General features: G+C 39.1%; 1 protein-coding gene across 2 annotated transcripts in view; it reads left to right on the forward strand.

The window, feature by feature from the left end:
- The window catches only part of prex1 (phosphatidylinositol-3,4,5-trisphosphate-dependent Rac exchange factor 1), a 79,161-nt gene that overhangs the window by 38,049 nt on the left and 23,179 nt on the right, over window positions 1–17,933 (forward strand). For both annotated transcript variants that reach the window (XM_072366178.1, XM_072366179.1), the window contains exons 10-17: window positions 574–721; window positions 5,340–5,440; window positions 7,267–7,370; window positions 7,962–8,011; window positions 10,097–10,172; window positions 10,910–10,982; window positions 13,943–14,088; window positions 16,392–16,484. In XM_072366178.1, coding sequence (XP_072222279.1) covers window positions 574–721; window positions 5,340–5,440; window positions 7,267–7,370; window positions 7,962–8,011; window positions 10,097–10,172; window positions 10,910–10,982; window positions 13,943–14,088; window positions 16,392–16,484 — 791 coding nt within the window. The remainder of the gene's footprint in view (window positions 1–573; window positions 722–5,339; window positions 5,441–7,266; window positions 7,371–7,961; window positions 8,012–10,096; window positions 10,173–10,909; window positions 10,983–13,942; window positions 14,089–16,391; window positions 16,485–17,933) is intronic.

Consider the following 17,933-nt stretch of genomic DNA (forward strand, 5'->3'; position numbering starts at 1 on the left):
CTCATAGTGCAGTTCAGAAGTCCACAATGAGGTTAAGCAACTCAGTGTACTCAATAAAGAAGTTTTGCTGGGGCAACAAGCTTTACAATGGGCCCTTACATGTTCTGCACTACAGTACAGGAATAATAGTGAACAAATCGACACTTAAACTAGATCAAAATCACCCTGCCCTCCTGAACTTCACTTACTCTCTGGAGTCTAGGGGAGATTAACATCTCGGTTTGTTTCAGAAGCTTGGAGCAGACCCGAGCCTCCATACTCTGTTCCTGACTATAAACTATTTGCATAATACCAGAACATAACCAGGCAGTCCAGGCAAAGGCCCATTTGTCTCTGGTAACACAACCATGACATGCATCTGCTTGTTCGCTTTGATACATTTAGATAGCCTTGAAAAGCAAGATGAAATCTCTTCATCTGCTGTATTTTTCTTGGCTGAACTTTTGTTTACACATTCATTTCCCTCCCCACATTATTTATCAACTTTAGTCCACGCAGAGTCTTACTCTATTGATGGTAACACCAGTAAATGTGACAAATCGTCCTGGTTTGTTTCTCTGTTTTTGCTTTTAGGTCTTAAGCTGGGAATGGAACGAGACGCCTATGTGATGATTGCAGAGAAGGGGGAGAAGCTCTACCACATGATGATGACCAAAAGTAGGCACCTGATTAAGGATAGGCGCAGGAAGCTCAGCATTGTGCCCAAGTGCTTCATGGGAAAGTGAGTTTCTTTTGCCTCTTTAGTGTCTGGTTTCCTCAGGATTCAAGAATGTGACTGCAACGTTATGCTGTTCACATGGGGATCTTTACAAGTTGTTACGTAATGTCAGCAGCTTTTCAAAAGAGCTGGTATCCAGTGTCCCCAAAGGCTTGGCAAAATGCCTGAGCTGTTTCATCCCAACATCCTCTGGTCCCATAATGAGGCCCCCCTCACAGCCTCCACTCATGGGTAATAGAAAGGGCCAAGTTGCTCCCTGCATCCTCGTATCATCTGGCACTGAAACACCAAGAATTTCAATTGCAGTGGACATTTAGCTGAGTGTGTTCAACAGGCTGTTCTCTTTTCTTTCCCCTCAATGTTTCAGAGCAGTGAATAGATGATGTGAGACTTGCTTACGTTTCTCTCAGCTGCTCTACACACACACATCCATGTATGTATGTATGTATGTATGTATGTGTGTATGTGTGAAATTCTTTCTGGGCCCGTCTTGGGGAAACAAAAAATAGAGGCAAGATTATGATAGGGACAGATGACTTGTCTTAAAAGAGAGCCAGGGAGCAACCATTAATGTCTACAACACTGCCAATGTGGCTACTCGCAGATCATTAAATACAACCTCATGAACCAAGTTTTCTTACTAGAATTATATGTACCAGTTGATAGCAGTCGTTAACTCCTCTCTCATCAGCCACCTTGCCAGGACTTACATTTAATGAGATGCTCAGTGTTGTTTTTTTTAGAGATGGGTTCCATTTCGATGGCATCGCATCAAGTCCTTGTCTGGGAGTTTTTCTCAATGTCTGACGTATCTTGCAAGATGGTCTTAATCATGAGAGCTTATAGAGTTACCTTACTGTGCATATATGTGTCATCATTCAGTACTCTTTCTTCTTGTCAGAGCATGTGTTCCTACTATTTGCACAGAGAAGTCATGTTTTATCTTCTCTAAATAGTTGCAGGCTTAAAGTCAGTTTCAGAGAAAGAGCTGGTTCAAATTTCTGACTGCATGAATAATTTTTTTTCTTTTTCACCGAGTTCTTTTTAGTCTCTTATGGCCATCTTTGTCTCATCCATGTTGTTTCTGTCTAGTCTGTCAGGCTCACCTATTCACTCTCTTTCAGCACTCTACCAACTCCTACTTTTCTCCCTTTATCACTCATTCATTTCCTGTCGATGAGTGCACCCTGCATTATCTCTGCATTGGTCTCTCTGATAAAATTAACAACAGGAATAGTTTGAGTGCTCATTGCATTAAACAAAGATGCCGACTGCCGGTTTGATAGCACCCGGTTGTCTTGATAGCCTAATTCCATCAAGTGTCTGCTATCCACATTGGAAACTGGCCAGTGTTAACACACTTTATGTTCTCTTACTGGATTACTTTTTGCTGTGCAGGTGCTTGCCTGTTGTCGTGATGGGGTAATTTGATGTTATAGTATATCATATCCTCGTACTTTTTAGAATTATATGGTCCCTACCTATTCAATTTTAGGAGGTATCCTCAGGCTAACTGTCCATTCATAGGTTTTGTTCCATTAGCTTTAGATTTTCAACCCATTTTTGCCATCTGTGGTGAGAAACATTTTCTGTGGCCTCGGTTTCCTGACAAATATTCATTCTGACAAGGTTTTAGTCTTTTTGGAGTAAGAAGATTGGCCACCAAAAAGTCAACGTACAAAGGTTTTATTCCATGATGCAACACACGAAACAAATTAAGTTTGAAATTTAGGACTTCAATGTTGAGTGATGGTGAAATGGCTGCAGAAAAACCTTACAAAACAAGAAAATTGAAAAATATTTTGTTTTCTCTTCTTGTTTAATTGAGCGAGGCATTCTGACTTTGCTGTTTTTAAATGTAGTTGTCTACCAAAGCCCAAGTCGTAAAAACAGGGAGTCACTTGTAAAAAGAGTGTTTTTTTTCTTTCTATTGTTAGCTAAAATGACACAATAAAAAATATTTTTGAAAAAAAAATCCAAAAAGAGTCCCGTTAACATTGCTGATCTTCAGTTAGTCTCTTTGGGATAAGTACTCATAAGCATCTCAGATCATCTGCTGGTATTACTATAAATCTATTATCATTCTCTTCCAATATTCCCTGAGTCCCGCTCCCATTTCCCTTTCACCTTTCATTATTCCAGCTCATCATATTCAGTTTCATTACAGCTGAGTCCGAAATTAATCTCACTGTTGCATAATATCCACACATATACACACACGCACATCCACACAGTTACACACTGCATCCCCTCGCAATTAGATGTGTCCCCTGTCAATGTCAATTAATCGCCTTTAGCTCTGACATTAGCATGAAGGGAGACAATAAGCAGATAGACTCAAAAATGTTGCTTGTTCAAAGGACTGTCCCCTGTCCACACACTCGCAGGTAGAGGCTGCACCTGGCAGGCCACACTGAAGACTGACATTAATGACAAAATATTATTCCTGCGCTCCAGGCAGACAAAGAGCCCCAATGACAGATGGTTCAAGGTGTCTGCAGTTCTACATGATCATACACACACACACACGCCGACACCTTCACACCAAACACTTTGGGGACATGCTACGTGATCAGAAACATTCATTCATATAACCATTCCATGACTCCCATAAAACAAATTCACACACAAGACATGTTTTCTCACTCACGTGTTCCGAAATGACTCGCATGCTGGCGTATTCTGACTTGGAATTAATTAACACATGCACACACACAAATGTGCGCCAACTCTTTTCAATTCACTGTTCATGAATATCAAGTGAAGTGATTTCACTCTGCAGCGTTGCAGGCGAAGAGGGAAAGAATGTAATTTTCTCCTTCAAACATTTGTTCAGCACTCTCTGGGTGTGAAGACAAGAGAGCAACGCTGAGTAGTTTAAACATGCATGGTTCACGTGTGTGTCCAACCAGATATGGGGGAATTTTGTAGAATTTACATCACATGTATCTGTACCTGTGGTCCAAATAAATCATTAGAATACTGTAATACCTTTCATTCTCAAAGAGTAAACAACCTCTGCATAAATAACCTTGCCACTGTGTCAACATGTTCCATTGCAGTATCCCCAGAGGACACCCAGGCCAGCTCAGCTTCAGAAAGGATATATTTCACTGGTAATATCATGTAGGTCAGCTGTAAACTGTAGGCTCTGCTTTCAAGACCTATGTGTAAACAACATTGCCTCCCTGATTGCCAAAATCATTCGGCTCCATACTAGGTTAAATCCAAGTGGCCACAAGATATAATAACTGGGCCTTGTTACCAAATGAGTGACAAATCAGGATGCTGAAACTGAACCATATTTTTAACTCTGAAGTTATTAGCCAACATTTTTCCAAAGTCTCAACTAGACTCAAATGGGCCTAGGTGCTCTGTACAAGCTCCAAAGTTCCATCTTCTAAAAACAGTAAAAAATATGTATATATCAGTCCTGCCGAATCCCAGTAGAGCTTCTCCTATTGACAGATTTTTCTGTTGCTTTTGTCGAACAGCTAAATGTGTCAGTAATTGCGATTGCTACTCGGCTCTTTAGCACTTCCAGATGTCACTTTACTCTAAGAAAATCTTGATTTTTAGAATCGCAGCATCATCTGACAAAATTCAACATTCTTGTAACTTATAGACAAAGTCTGTACATTGAAATCAACCGTACCTGCATGTACGATGATCTACTACACAGGAACGTAGAAATGGTTGAAGTCTCAAAGGTTTTCTAACACCGTCTGAGGCATTGTGGCGTCTGACATACTTCAGTCAATAGCTCCACTCCTATGCTAGTGTACTGGGACCGCTCAACTCTGCTGTGCCTGTCTCTGTGCTAAATGTAACGCAGTTTAAACAGACATGCATTCGCTGTTTTAGTTGCAAGTTGTCGTTTGAACAAAAATTGCATGCTCCTGTTAGCTCTGCTAACTAGCTATTGTGAGTTAGTATCAATACAAACCACATTTCACAACTATAGCCATATTCAGTGAAGCATTACAGGGCTTTCCAGATGCAAACATAGCCTTAGATTAAAAAGTACCATCCTTGTAGAAGTTTAATCAACACGACGAGTAGTGCTGCCACCTTATGTAAACAACAGACTGGACTTCACGCTGTTTTATTTCTTTAGTTGTGAACTTAGGCACATGCAAGTGCGCTTTGCCAATTTGTCAAACAGGGAATTGGTACTCTACACAGTGCTAAAATCTCTGTCTGGTAAGATGTATAAAAGCTTCTCATGTTACAGGTAACAAGCATTTAAGATATGAAAAGCACTGATGTTAATATCTTCAAATTAAGTTCAGAATCGCCGAAAGGTTTCAAAAATTTCTTTACACTTTGCTTCCCTATTGTGTGTTTTATGTGTGGTTTTGTGTATAGCTCGAGTTATGTGCTGAAGAGAACAAACTGTAAAATGAGAAAACATTTTTTTCAGAAAAAGTCTAGATAACAATCATGATCGCATAGTGGCATCCACATTGTGTAATTTTGTGAACCAGTGAAATTGCATGATATAACATCTTAGCAAATGACTTCACAGCAAAGACTGAGACTGCTTTAAAGTCAAGTAATGAACAAATGATCACTTTAAGAAATCTGACCTCATTTATGTATCTTTGTCATGTTCCCTCAGTGAGTTTGTGTCATGGCTGATAGAAAGTGGAGAGATCAGTAAACCTGATGAAGGGGTCAACCTGGGACAAGCCTTACTAGAAAATGGCATCATTCACCATGGTGAGACAAAACAAAATCTTTATTTCTGTTATTTTGCTCCTCCTTACTCTCTATTACCTTCTCTCTATTTTCTAATAGTTTGTTAAACTGTTATTTTGGCTTGAGTTTTTTTTTGTTTTGTTTACTGCTTTTCTCAGATTTTCATTTTCCTCCTCCAGTCCAGCAGGTTTCATGGTAGAACCTGCTATGATGGTAATGATTGGTAGTGAATATTTCTGAAAATGTGTGTCATCATTTCCCCTTCCCTGATTTTGTCTTCAGGGTGACACTCACAGATTCATGAACCTGAATTATGCATTAAGAAAGGAAAACCAACATACACACTAGTCCAAACGTCTATAAATAATTTAGTAAGTCAGTTGTCCAGTATATTGCTGAAAGGGCATTTGCATGTTGTTAGTGCAAACCACAGTCACAATTTTTTCAAACTCCACTCTCAGGGAACTTTGCTGAAACCAAACATTCATGTTCCTTAATACCTGTGGAAAATCCCCAGAGATCCTCCCTCACAGTTGCCCACAACCACGGAGTGATACAGTGATGAGATTGAGGGCTCTGTGGGATGGCAGTAAAGCTTTATGGGCAAACTGGCAGGTTCAGGCCTTGCAGGCAGAATAGTAGGTGTAGGTGTCACCAGTTACTCACAGGAAGAAATCAGAGTGAGATGGGTAATATGGCAGAGTGGCAGGCTGTAAGTGTCTATCTACCAGTGTTAAGTAATCTGTTGATTATGTGTAATCTGTTGATTTATATGTAATAGCATAAATGAGAGCCAGTCATCCCCATCCATCTCATAATGCAAGTTTTCTTATCAGGTTTAGATGTTTGAGGCACTTCAACACACCTCGTCATACTTGAATGTTTGCTCCAAGAATTATTCTGCTATAATTTTGTATACGTTAAAACCCACAGTTCCCTTTACAAAATATGACTTGATGGTGCATTCCTTTGGATTTACAAAGGCATTTCAAGTCTAGACTAAAACCACTGGCTTGTTTGAGTCTATGCCAGCTTGTTGTGGTGGAACCAAACTGCCGCTGTTTGGCAGATTTCACTCCCAGTCTCTCAGACAGTCATGTACTTCATGTGCATCACTTTCCATTTTTGGTGTTGGGTACATCATGAATAAGAACTTGTTTTAGAAATTTTACATTCATTATTGCAAATTGAGACACTTTAAAGGAGCCGGCCACTGTCTGCTTTGTTTAATATTTGAATGCCTTGGCTTACCTGACAGCCATAAATCTACAATGACAGTTTTCCCTCAAACATTTAGCACTTGTCTATTCTGTTTTATCCAATTACCCTTTGCAGATTAAATAAATAAAAGGTTTGCAATTAAATGCATAAAAAGCCTTAAGCTTGATACTGCAAACAATGTGAAACTCAGATGTTGGAGATAAATGAAAGTCAGCCGGAATGACAGCAACTCCAAAAACAGATTTGCCTGTGTACATTCAGAAATATTATTGGCTGAAAAATATGCCATTTTCCACTGAGTATTGAACTTTATTGATGCATGCAGGGCTTGTCAGTAGTGGAAAAATTAAGTCTCTCAGCTTTTGATGTCGAAATACATCAAAGACAAACTACTAATACAATGATACCAATAGGCACTGGCAAGCATTGTTTCCTACAAATGCCATCAAAATTTCCAGATGAAAACAAATAAAATACATGCCATTCTTAAATTAAAGTACATCATTCTTTAAAGATTAATCATTCTCAGAGGAAAAATGCAACCTAGGCTAAGCCAGTAGAGCCCAAGATGGATACAAACTATAGCTCACTTCGGGTGACATCTTTTTCTTGTGGTGATATTTCAGTGTCAGACAAACACCAGTTCAAGAATGAGCAGGTGCTGTACCGTTTCCGCTTTGATGATGGCACATACAAGGCCCGCAGTGAGATGGAGGACATCATGTCGAAGGTAAATAACTCTGCTTCTTGGTTTCCTCATTCATGTGATGTAAGAAATACCAAAACAAAGAGCACTCTCTGAGCTATGAATGTATATTGATGCTACATTAAATTTGAAGGGACAATGACAGCCACACCAGTTTCAACTGCACGATAGTTAAGGATATTTCTAAAAATTGCTCTCATTTCTGCATATGTGCAGTACATAGAAGATAGTTATTGAGTTAATTGAAGTTGTACTTTTTCATATTGAATCATCCACAGGATGCATTTTTATTTTATTCATTCAATATATGACTTTTATAGGATTTATGTACATAAAGTTTTTGCAAACTGTAAGTCTTTAAAAGCATTGATATCTTGTCATTGAAAAAAAAAAGACTCTCCTAGAAGCTAAAATCAAGAAGAACCTAAAGGTTAAGATAATTTAAGGTTGTCATGTCAGTTTCTCAGATTATGGTTTTGAAATGTCTCTCCTAAAATGATAGCCTCAGGGTTGCTTCTTTCATCAAACACGGGTATAACTTTTTGTTCATGGTTGTACTTGTTTATCCAAGGTGTGTGTGATCTGACTCAGCAGCTGTGTTTTCCTTTCTCTAAGGGCGTGAGGCTGTACTGCCGTCTTCACAGCCTCTACATGCCAGTCATCAAGTAAGTACCTGCCCTCCTCTTTTCTCTCCTTCTCCTTTACTCCCTCTCCCTCATATGCTAATATTCCTACCCTCCAGGTGCATGAATGCATATTCATGAAAGGTTCTCATTTGCTCTGTGTCAATCCTTTCTGTAATGACTGAACAAACTTGTAGCAGTTCCATGAATTACCTTCATTAAACCTCTTTCCTAGCCAGATTTGAGCTGCTGTGTGTTCATGCTTTTAACATTCAGTGCAGGTTTAAGATGCCAGGTTTCCACGACTGGAAGTTTATATGAGAGAGCTCTGAAGGGATTAAGGAGACCCATTTGTGAGCATTCATCATCTAATCTTTATAGTGTTGTGAGTTAGTTGAATATAAATTGCTACATTTATTAAGTGAGAGTGCAAATGATGAAGACAAAAACATAGTTTAATCGTATTAACAGTATTTATTGCTCCTTGTGCACTCTCTGTCTTTCATAAACACTCACTTTCATGCTTACATATGCATTACAGTCACTGAAATATAAACACACACTGGATTAAATGCAGGAATCTGTTAATTTTTCTATTGAAGATTTGCTTGTGATATTAATCATAAATCTTCAAAAGCGCTTGGACTAATGTCTACACCATGGTTATCTTTGCCTAGGAGGAATCTACTGAGTGTTGTATTCTTAAAACTAAGTGCTATGAAATGGAACAGAATAATCTTACTTCACTTTTTCCATCTGAGCATCTAAGAGTCTAAATTTATACAGAGGCACAGGAAATGCACATTGGTTCTGTCTGACAGCACAGACACACATATTTTCTCTCGACTGCAGCACCTCCTGTCCTGTTCCTCCGCCATCATCTCTCTATCTTTCCCTCCATCACTCACCCACTGATTGAAGTGCCCGGGTTGCCATCGGTGCAAACAAAGAGCCTTTGGTCAAATCCTATTAACATACAAAGGCAATCCCTCTGCCTCCCAGCCAGTTATTATGTAATACGGCTTTGCTTTTTTAATTCATAACTAAGCTGGCATTGCAAGTAGCAGCATTTAATTATCGTGTTTAAGTGATAGATATGTTACTTTTCATAAACATAAAGAATCATAAACTCTGCTTCTGTTTTGTAGCCTGACAAAGCCCCTGCTGATTTCTGCTGTTGAAATAACATTACTGATCAGCAGTTGACATTTGGAAGTTGCTCACTTTCTATGTTGTATAAATGTATTGTTTGTAGTATTAGTAAATTCATCTGCAGATATTGCACGTCACTTTTGATCTAAATATGACAGTTTGCAATATAAGCCACCCATATTCAGAGAATATAGCAGAATATACCATTCACTTGATAAACTCTTTTACACGCACAAAGTCCCACAGCCAAACAGCCAAACACACATCCTCTGTAATGTTTCCTGTTTCACATACTTATATGTTCAGCAGGTTGGTACATTGCGGTTGCTGGTACAAGTTCACAAAAGCTCTCGGAATCCGAAACAATGGCTGCAAAAGTGCTCATATGGCTGGCTTTAAAAAGCAGAGCGCCTGAACAGAGTGCCATCAAAGAGACATTCTTTCATGATAATGTCAGGATATCTGGCTGCCAGCTGAAACTCAGAAGAAGCTGAGTGATGCAGCAGGACAATTACTTCCAAACAGGAATGTATTAGTGGCTTTAAACCAAGACAATCTGCCTTTTAGAGTGGCCCAGTCAAACCCTCTGCCGTTAGAGATGTTACTAATACAGAACAGGGTGTACAGTAGAACCACAAATAGATTTAGTTTTGCCAATGCAGAGCTAAGGCGGATATATATTTTTCTGCAGCTTCTGTGCACAATGACACAAAAGACATCAAGTCAAGGTTCATGAGCTTTGGAAGCAGAACAATCCATTAAACTGTTGTGCATATCTAAAACAGTTTCTTAAAAAATGCAAAATGTAGTTTTTGCCTTAATGTGTAGGAAGTGCTCTCCGGGTGCCTTTTGTTCTGTCCGTTTGAGTTGCACCTCTTAAATGTTAGGCCACTGACTAAACTATTTGTCTCTTCAACCTGTATTTTACAGTAAAACCTAATTTTGTTTTTGTGAAACATTTCGTTGCTCCTTTAGGGACAGAGACCATCATCTGAAAACTTTTAAATCTGTCGTGCCCGCTAGCAAACTGGTGGACTGGCTAATGTCTCAGGTAAGCAGCTGTTCAAATCAAGTCTTTAAAAAGACCATAACGGTCATTTAATTGATTTTTTTTTTTTTTTTAATTTTTATTCAGTTACCCAATATAGTTTTATACTTTGTGTCACTATTTTGCTTTTGTTTAAGTGCATGTGTGTTTATGTTTTCGTTGTTCTGTTCTGTTCAGCATATCAATTTAGGGTAATGCACATGAGAAAATTGCAAACCATGGAGTTTTCTACATCATGTTGCAAAAATATTTTGAACAGTCCCCATTGGATGATTTTTAGAAGAGCAAAACTGCAATTTTCAGTTTCTCCAAAAATAACAATGAGGACATTCATTTTGCTTCCGATATAGACCTCTGGAGAGGTGTAGATGGTGTTTTCAAGCTAACGGTAAAGGTAATGGCAGTGCAATGTGTCTCCAAGTAATGAACTATATGTAAAATCAAGACGGGCTGTCTTAATATCAGCTCTGCTCTTTGTGATAATGACATAAAAGGAGACCAGTTTAATTGTAAAGTGGGCTTCAATCTTCTATTTGAATTTACCATTAAAGCAAATAGATCTGAAGATGTTGAACTGGGCTTCTTACCGTCATTGTCTTTATTAGGGATATAGTTATTAACGTGTGTTTGTCAAAGATTATCATCCTAACTCCCGTGGTGCAGCGGTGTACCACGCATGAGAAGGTGTAAACAGGCATTGTGGTTGACCGACTGTGTGCGTCATTGATTTGGTTTCCCAGGGAGACTGCTCGACCCGAGAGGATGCTGTGATGCTGGGTGTGGGGCTCTGTAACAATGGCTTCATGCACCACGGTCAGTTCAATTTTCCCTTACACACTCATGGCCAAGCACGCATACGAAGATGTTATGTATTAATTTTTTAACCATGTGATGATGCTCTTGTTAAGCTCAGCTGCACATTTCTGACATGGCAAACATGTAACATCTTCTGTTGATAGTAATGAATTTTATCTCTTCCCTTTGCTACAATTTTGGCTCACATGTCTTTGTTAGTTTTTGTGAAATTGATTTCAATCCTCATCCCATCTTGCCTGTGCTGCTTGATTAAAGCATCTTTCTCCTTACCATCCGCAATTTGATCTGCTGTAAGCTCGTATGAAATCAAGATTGACCTAACCTCTCATACACTGCCATGACTTTAAAAAGAGGCATCTTAAATTTGCATACCCAGCCTGAATTTTCCAACCTCTCTGACCACATTGTAGTGAAACGGATTTTGCTCAAGCCCAGCATGTTGAATATAAACAGCCTTAGCAGTCTTTCCTAACCAAAGTTTGTTTGGCTTTGCTACATGGACGTCTGGGTCAGTACACTGAACCATGACCAATGGTTAAAGCCTATAATTAAAGCAGCCATCTTCATTGGCCTGGTGTATTGAGTGTAAAGTAGCATTAAAAGGAAGTAGAGTTAGAGTACTGGAGAGGTAACACAATGGCAGTGCTTCCTGATTTTCTAATAGGCATTTAGGCAGATCATTATTACTCGTTCACAAAATAAGCTTATTAAAAAACTGATTTTTTATTTATTTTAAACTTATTTATGTTGGTAACCTCTTTTTCTTTTAGATTTTTCTTTCATTAAAATCTGTTGTATTCTAGCCACAATGGAACCCTATTATAGGTTAATCTGGCACACAGATGATCTTTGACAGGCTGCTCATTGACATTTTGAGGAGTCAGGTTGCAGTGTCATGGTATAAATATATACACGATTAAAAGCTTACGCATCTCTCCTCTAAGTGCATCATCTAGTGTTTTTGCTCTCATATAACACACACAACTACTCCTAGACAATTGTATGGTGACATTTCCTCCACCTTTACCCTTTCTCTCTTCCACTCAAACATACAACTAACTCCTGCTACCATCTGTTGGAAAGTGTGAGCTGTTGTCTCTTTTCTCTGCACCTCTTCAAGGTGTTGACCTCTCTCCTCTCAAGCTGACTGCACTTCTTGCCTAAGCCCAAGTCACTTTCTTAATATCTTAGTCAGCACATCTGCTACTCTCCAGCACTTCCTCTTGAACTCTTTGCCTTTTGGCGTGTTTTCTGTCCTTGTCTACTTTTTTGTCTTTCTCTTTTTGACCATGTTTCATTTGCTTGTCACTGTCATGAATGCCTGTGATACCAGATATAACAATACGGTGACCACATTGGCCGTATTATATGGTAGGGATAATCGGTCCCTAACACATATTCAGATGTCTTAAGGACTTAAGTATTTTGTCATTACTTTTGTAAGATCTTTCGCTTTTGCCGAGACACGCGCCAAACTGCTTCATATTTGATATTTAAAGTTAAATTTAAAAAATAGCCAAGAGAATGATCCTTCTCACTTCCGTATTCACCTTTAGATATTAGATAGTCTGCATTCAAAATGATGATTTAACAGTATCTGTAACTGTGTGTTATTCTGTCATAACAGCTTCCGGTCTAGCACTCCCTCCAGTTTAATAGGTGGTGTTAAGGTATTATATGGCCACAGCCTTCATGACTCAGAGGAAATAACTCACATTAAGGCTTCATTTGTGTTGGCGTGACGCCTGTGTGAGTGGGTGTGGCATGTCCGTGTGTAGTATGATTGTGAAGGCTTTTGTTCATCTTTAGGTGACAGATGATCTCAGAATTTCCGAACAGCTGGGTACCTTTGGCACTTGGTATTGCCTGTACAAGCCCCATTTTACAATTGCGGTGCAAAGTCATACACCTACAGACACATTCAAGATAGTTAGAAATTTTGTATCTCACTGTGTGGATAGGTGGCCACAGGTTACAAATTTAAACTGATATACCCATTTCTGTCCAGCACAGTGACATCTCAGCATGATTTTCTTAGTACACCACAAACATCAATATCTAAAGCTTTGGTGAGGCGATAGTTTTAAACCACTAACTGAACAGAATGGCTTTAGTTATACTTCTGAATTTGCACCTGTTGCAGTTGTGTTTGTTCTTTAACTTGATGACTTATCTTCCATCGTGAGTATGAAATTGCTTTGACACAAGGGTAGATCAGCTTCTTTCTTTAATGTAGTTCTCCAAGGAACGTAACAAGATTAGGCAGAAAAAGAATCTTTCATTCAAACGTTAGATATTATTCCTATTTTTTTAGGGAATGGAGTTGTTTGGATAAATTGGCATGTTTACTAAACAAAATCCCAGTTCAAGTGGTTTTAAACAGTAAGGGAGAAATGCCTTGTGTTTTGGTTCAATCTCTGTGGGTGGCGAAGCAGCGAAAATGTGCTGTCTCCTGTCTGAGGTGCCCCATGTGTTGAAGCGATGCTCGGCCCAGCAGTAGGATTTCCAGATTACCTCAGAGACACACAGCAGGGCTCTTTATTTTGTCCTCCTGAGAGTCTTCCTAACCCAGCCATGCAAATGCTTTATCCCAGATGTGATTTGGCCTCAGATGTTCCTACTAGCATCATCAGTTAATGAGCTAATTAACCATGTTTTTGTGAAGATGTCCGCACATTAAGCTTCTTTTGATTCTACCATCTCTTGTGCCTTTTTAGGGAGCATTTACAACACATCAGTTTTTCCAGCATTCGCACAGCACACTTTGTGACTATTAACACACAAGAAATTATGCAGGATGAAAGCTTCTAATGTGTATTTGTTTGATTTGTATGTGACTTCATCCAAATCTTCAGTCACTGGATAAGATTGAGACTGTGACATACTTTTGTTTACCATTGTTACTTTTTGCTGCTGTTGTGTTCTCACATGTGCTCGTATGTCTCTTTCCCCTTTAGTCTTGGAGAAGAGCGAGTTTAAAGATGATTCTCAGTTCTTCCGTTTCTATGCTGACGAGGAAACTGAGGGAACCAGCACCAAGAGCAAGCAGCTCCAGCGAAATGACTTCAGACTCATAGAAAACATCTTGGCCAAGTCCCTCGTGGTGAGCTGACCCTTCAGGAGACAGGCTTAAACAGGCTGTTTACTGCCCAATTTTACTTCATACACAATTGCTGTGTATAAGTAGGTGTACATGTGAAATTAGAAAGCTGACATTCTTTTGAATTGACTGATTCAAAGCGTTTTGCAATACAGTGGATACAATCAACATCAGAAACAATCAAAACAAAAATCACTGAATTGAGGCGATTCACCTAAAAAGCATTGGTAGTTATATTATATATTTTTTTTCATGTTAGCTTTTTATTGATCCCTCAGTTGAACCTTTAGAAGCTCCAATGACATGTCCATAAGTTTTAATAGCCAAGGATTTTTGGAGAAGGCTTGGGCCTAATTTTGGAAAAAACCTGTGTAAAACATTAATTTTTTGTGCTGATATTAATCAAAGTTCAAATAGGAGAATACATTAAGCTGTGGTCTGATTGTGGTCTAATAGTTCACAACTGCTGTCAACTCTGTCCTAGTCACGCTTCATCCATTTAGGTGAAATTAGCGTTTGATAAAAAAATAAGCACATAGTCCATGTGACTCTAGGACAGCTTACAATTTATTTTTGGCATGCCATAGGTGTTTTAGGCTAAATTTCCTAGAATGGAGAGGGGGTATACATTTCCATATGGTTTTGTGCATAAAGTACACAAATTGACTAATCCTGCTCAGAATAGTAGTCTCATACCAAACTAAACATACCTCCAAGATCTTGTTGTTCTTTGCATTAGACAGCATTACAAACATAGACAGCTTACATACACATTAAACATTGTTTTGGTGGAAAACAATAGGTTAGTGTGGGTTGATGTAAAAACAAAGAACTGCTTTCTCCAAATAAATACAAATTTATCTGGATGTGTTAATCTCTTTGATGCATATACATACACGCATTGCTGTACAAAATGCGATCTGTGTACACAGTAATCACAACTCTCCTCAACCACCACTTTCCTCATGAGAATTGGGGCGATTTAGATGACAATAAATGTATTTGAATTTCCTCTGATCGGTGTGCATCCTATATGAGTCTTTTGCTATAAATCTAATCAGATTATAACCAACTGCACTGGTTGGGATGAAGTCCCTGTTGTGGTTTTGCTGATTTGAGATCAAACTGAGAGTGCCTAGAAAGACTAGTTTCAGTAGAGATAAACACAGAAACAGTTTTTGATTATTTGTGCTTTGCATAACCTTTTGAATTCCTAGCATCCTAGTCCTCTCACCCAATGGTAAACCTAACTAAAACAGAAATGTACTTTTCTTAAACACTATTTCTGTACATTAAAGTTCAACTCACAACAGCACAAAAGGTAATCCACCAGACCACAGATGCATGATGCATCTAACATATATGCAGAAAGGTAGTAGTGTGCATGTCTCATCCTACATCTGAGCTAGATACACAATAGTATTTCTTGCAAAAAGTGTTTCAATATTAGATCATACCACATCAGCTGATTTGTGACTTAAATTTTGAGAATTTATTTTCCCATAAAAAGTCAGCAATATCTCTTATTTCTGCAGTTTTTTTATGTATCTTACTTAATATATGCCATCTAACATTAGGTCAGTGTAGATTGTTTGTCTTAAATCAAGTAGACAGTTTTTTTTTTCTAAAGGCTAAAACATAAATGTGAACTGTTAAGTTCATTATCTTCAGGGAAACCAGGAGGCATCACCAACATCCTTTTTCATGTCAGAGTGGGAAGTAGACACGCTATCTGGCCTTCCACAAGAAGTAGAAAAGGCTTTTCCCTTGATTAGCGGAACTAATCCTCCCTCTTGCCTATTATTGAATAGAAGTGCAGGAACTCTTTATTTACCGCAGTCATCTCCTTTGATATAACAGCAGAGATCCTCATCTTATCAGGACTGTGCAGCAGGAAGATGGCCCCAGAAGCTTAACTAATGGAAGCTTCTAATGGGTTTGGTGATGACAACATTTTGCTAAGCCTTGTCTCACAAGGGAATACAATATGGGGACCAGAGAACATCATCAGATCCAAGACACCTGGCACGGGGTTGAAATAAACTGGGAAGCAAATTATGATAGCGTGTGAACAGTTACGAACACCTCAGCCTTTATAGCAAGAGTATACTATACTGTAAAAACAAGTTACATGTTCCAAGCCTTGCAAAACAGCAGCAAGACCGAAAGAGGTTAATATAATGAATATAATTAATATGAATGTCGCTACATTTATGGTGCTACTCGCTCACTCATGATGCTACACCAGTGAGAGATGTTTAGGTCTGACAATCAGTGGGTGTAATTAGGTGTTTTTTCTCTGTTAGATTCACCCTGAGGAGGAAGGCTATGGCTTTGAGATCGAAGAGAAAAACAAGGCCATTGTGGTGAAATCTGTCACCAGGGGCTCACATGCTGAGGTAATGGTCAACACACATACACAAACACAAATACACACAGTACATGTTCTTCCCGCCACAGGGCGTTAGTTCCAGTAGGTAATGGCTGTCTCCTTTTTTGACGGCTGCTGTCAGTCTGCCTCTATTCCCTTTGGAAGAACCTTGCTCTGATTGGCTGCAGAGCCATTGTCATGTTTACTCATATCACCTCCAGACAAAATGCACAAAGGCATACGCTCTTCCAGAGCCATTTGAATACAGATATTGCTCCTTTTTTCTAAACTAAAATACTTGTTTTTTAGTCTGCAGATGGTATCTGTCAAATCTGTGGTTTCCGTGATATCATTGCCAGATTTGTTTTTCATGTTATCAAAAATATGACGCAAAAGGAGGCAACTATTTTCTTGTTTTTTTCTGTTTCTTCATCCTCATCTTAAATGACTCCTCTCCGTTTAGACTGTTGATGTAGCAACCTTAGACGGTATACTGTTTATGTAATCTTTCTAGCACCTTCTTACTTAAAAACAGGATGATGTCCTAGTTGTTTCTATAATTTTACTTTACTAAAGGTCCAGACATGAAAAACCCTTTTTGCACTCCACTATTTAATTTTACCCAAGTTTCTCTCAGATCCATGTGGCTCAAGTTTCCTCATTGTGTCTGTTATTCTACTTATTGCTGCTGTCCTCAGTAACTTTCTGGATTATCTTTCTAGCTCTCCTATGCCAGCTTCCACCCTATTAAATCCTCACTCCTATCTTTCTTTGTCCTATTTTTTTCTTCACTTCTGTCTTCTCTTCTTACTCTGTTGTTTAGTTCTTCATCCCCCACAATAACAGGATTGCTGGTTGTGACACTGCCCATGTGCCAGTGCAGTGAATGAAGCTCAGCTGATTCCCATGGGGCTCTGAAAAGGGCAAAAAGACATACTCACACACTGAGCTCTTTCACTATATGATACTATTATAGAAAGTCACGTGTAGACCAGCACCCATGCTGTGTAGTCAGACAGAAGCTCATGCATACATACATCTTTCCTCATTCAAATTGCTGTGGCTCCACCCAGTCGTTCATGCTTCCATCCTGGGCCCTTATCCAGAGTCTGAGCCAACTCAGCCAAGGCCACTTCACCGGATCTGTGCCCAGAACACTGGACTCACACAGTGGGCAAACAGAGGCAGCATTATTCTCACAACGTGACTGAAGATGTGAAAGATGACTGCATTTACTGACATGCAACAGTCTATGGTGCTATGTATCTGTCATCTGTGAAGGGACTTTAGAAGCTGATTTATGACTGTGTTCAGCTCAAGATGCTTGACACTTCTTTGAGAGCATATTTGTGCAACTGTAACTATATTTCCTCATACACAGTGTGTGGTCGAATATCAGTGTTTGATGAAGGAAAGGTTCCTAACTGTGGGAAGTGGCCCGGAGGCGGCAGTGGCAGCCATGAGAGCCGGCCAAGTT

This window comes from Leuresthes tenuis, unplaced genomic scaffold (assembly GCF_036924035.1).
Source record: "Leuresthes tenuis unplaced genomic scaffold, fLeuTen1.0.hap1 SCAF_16, whole genome shotgun sequence".
In the NCBI taxonomy this organism is placed as follows: domain Eukaryota; kingdom Metazoa; phylum Chordata; class Actinopteri; order Atheriniformes; family Atherinopsidae; genus Leuresthes; species Leuresthes tenuis.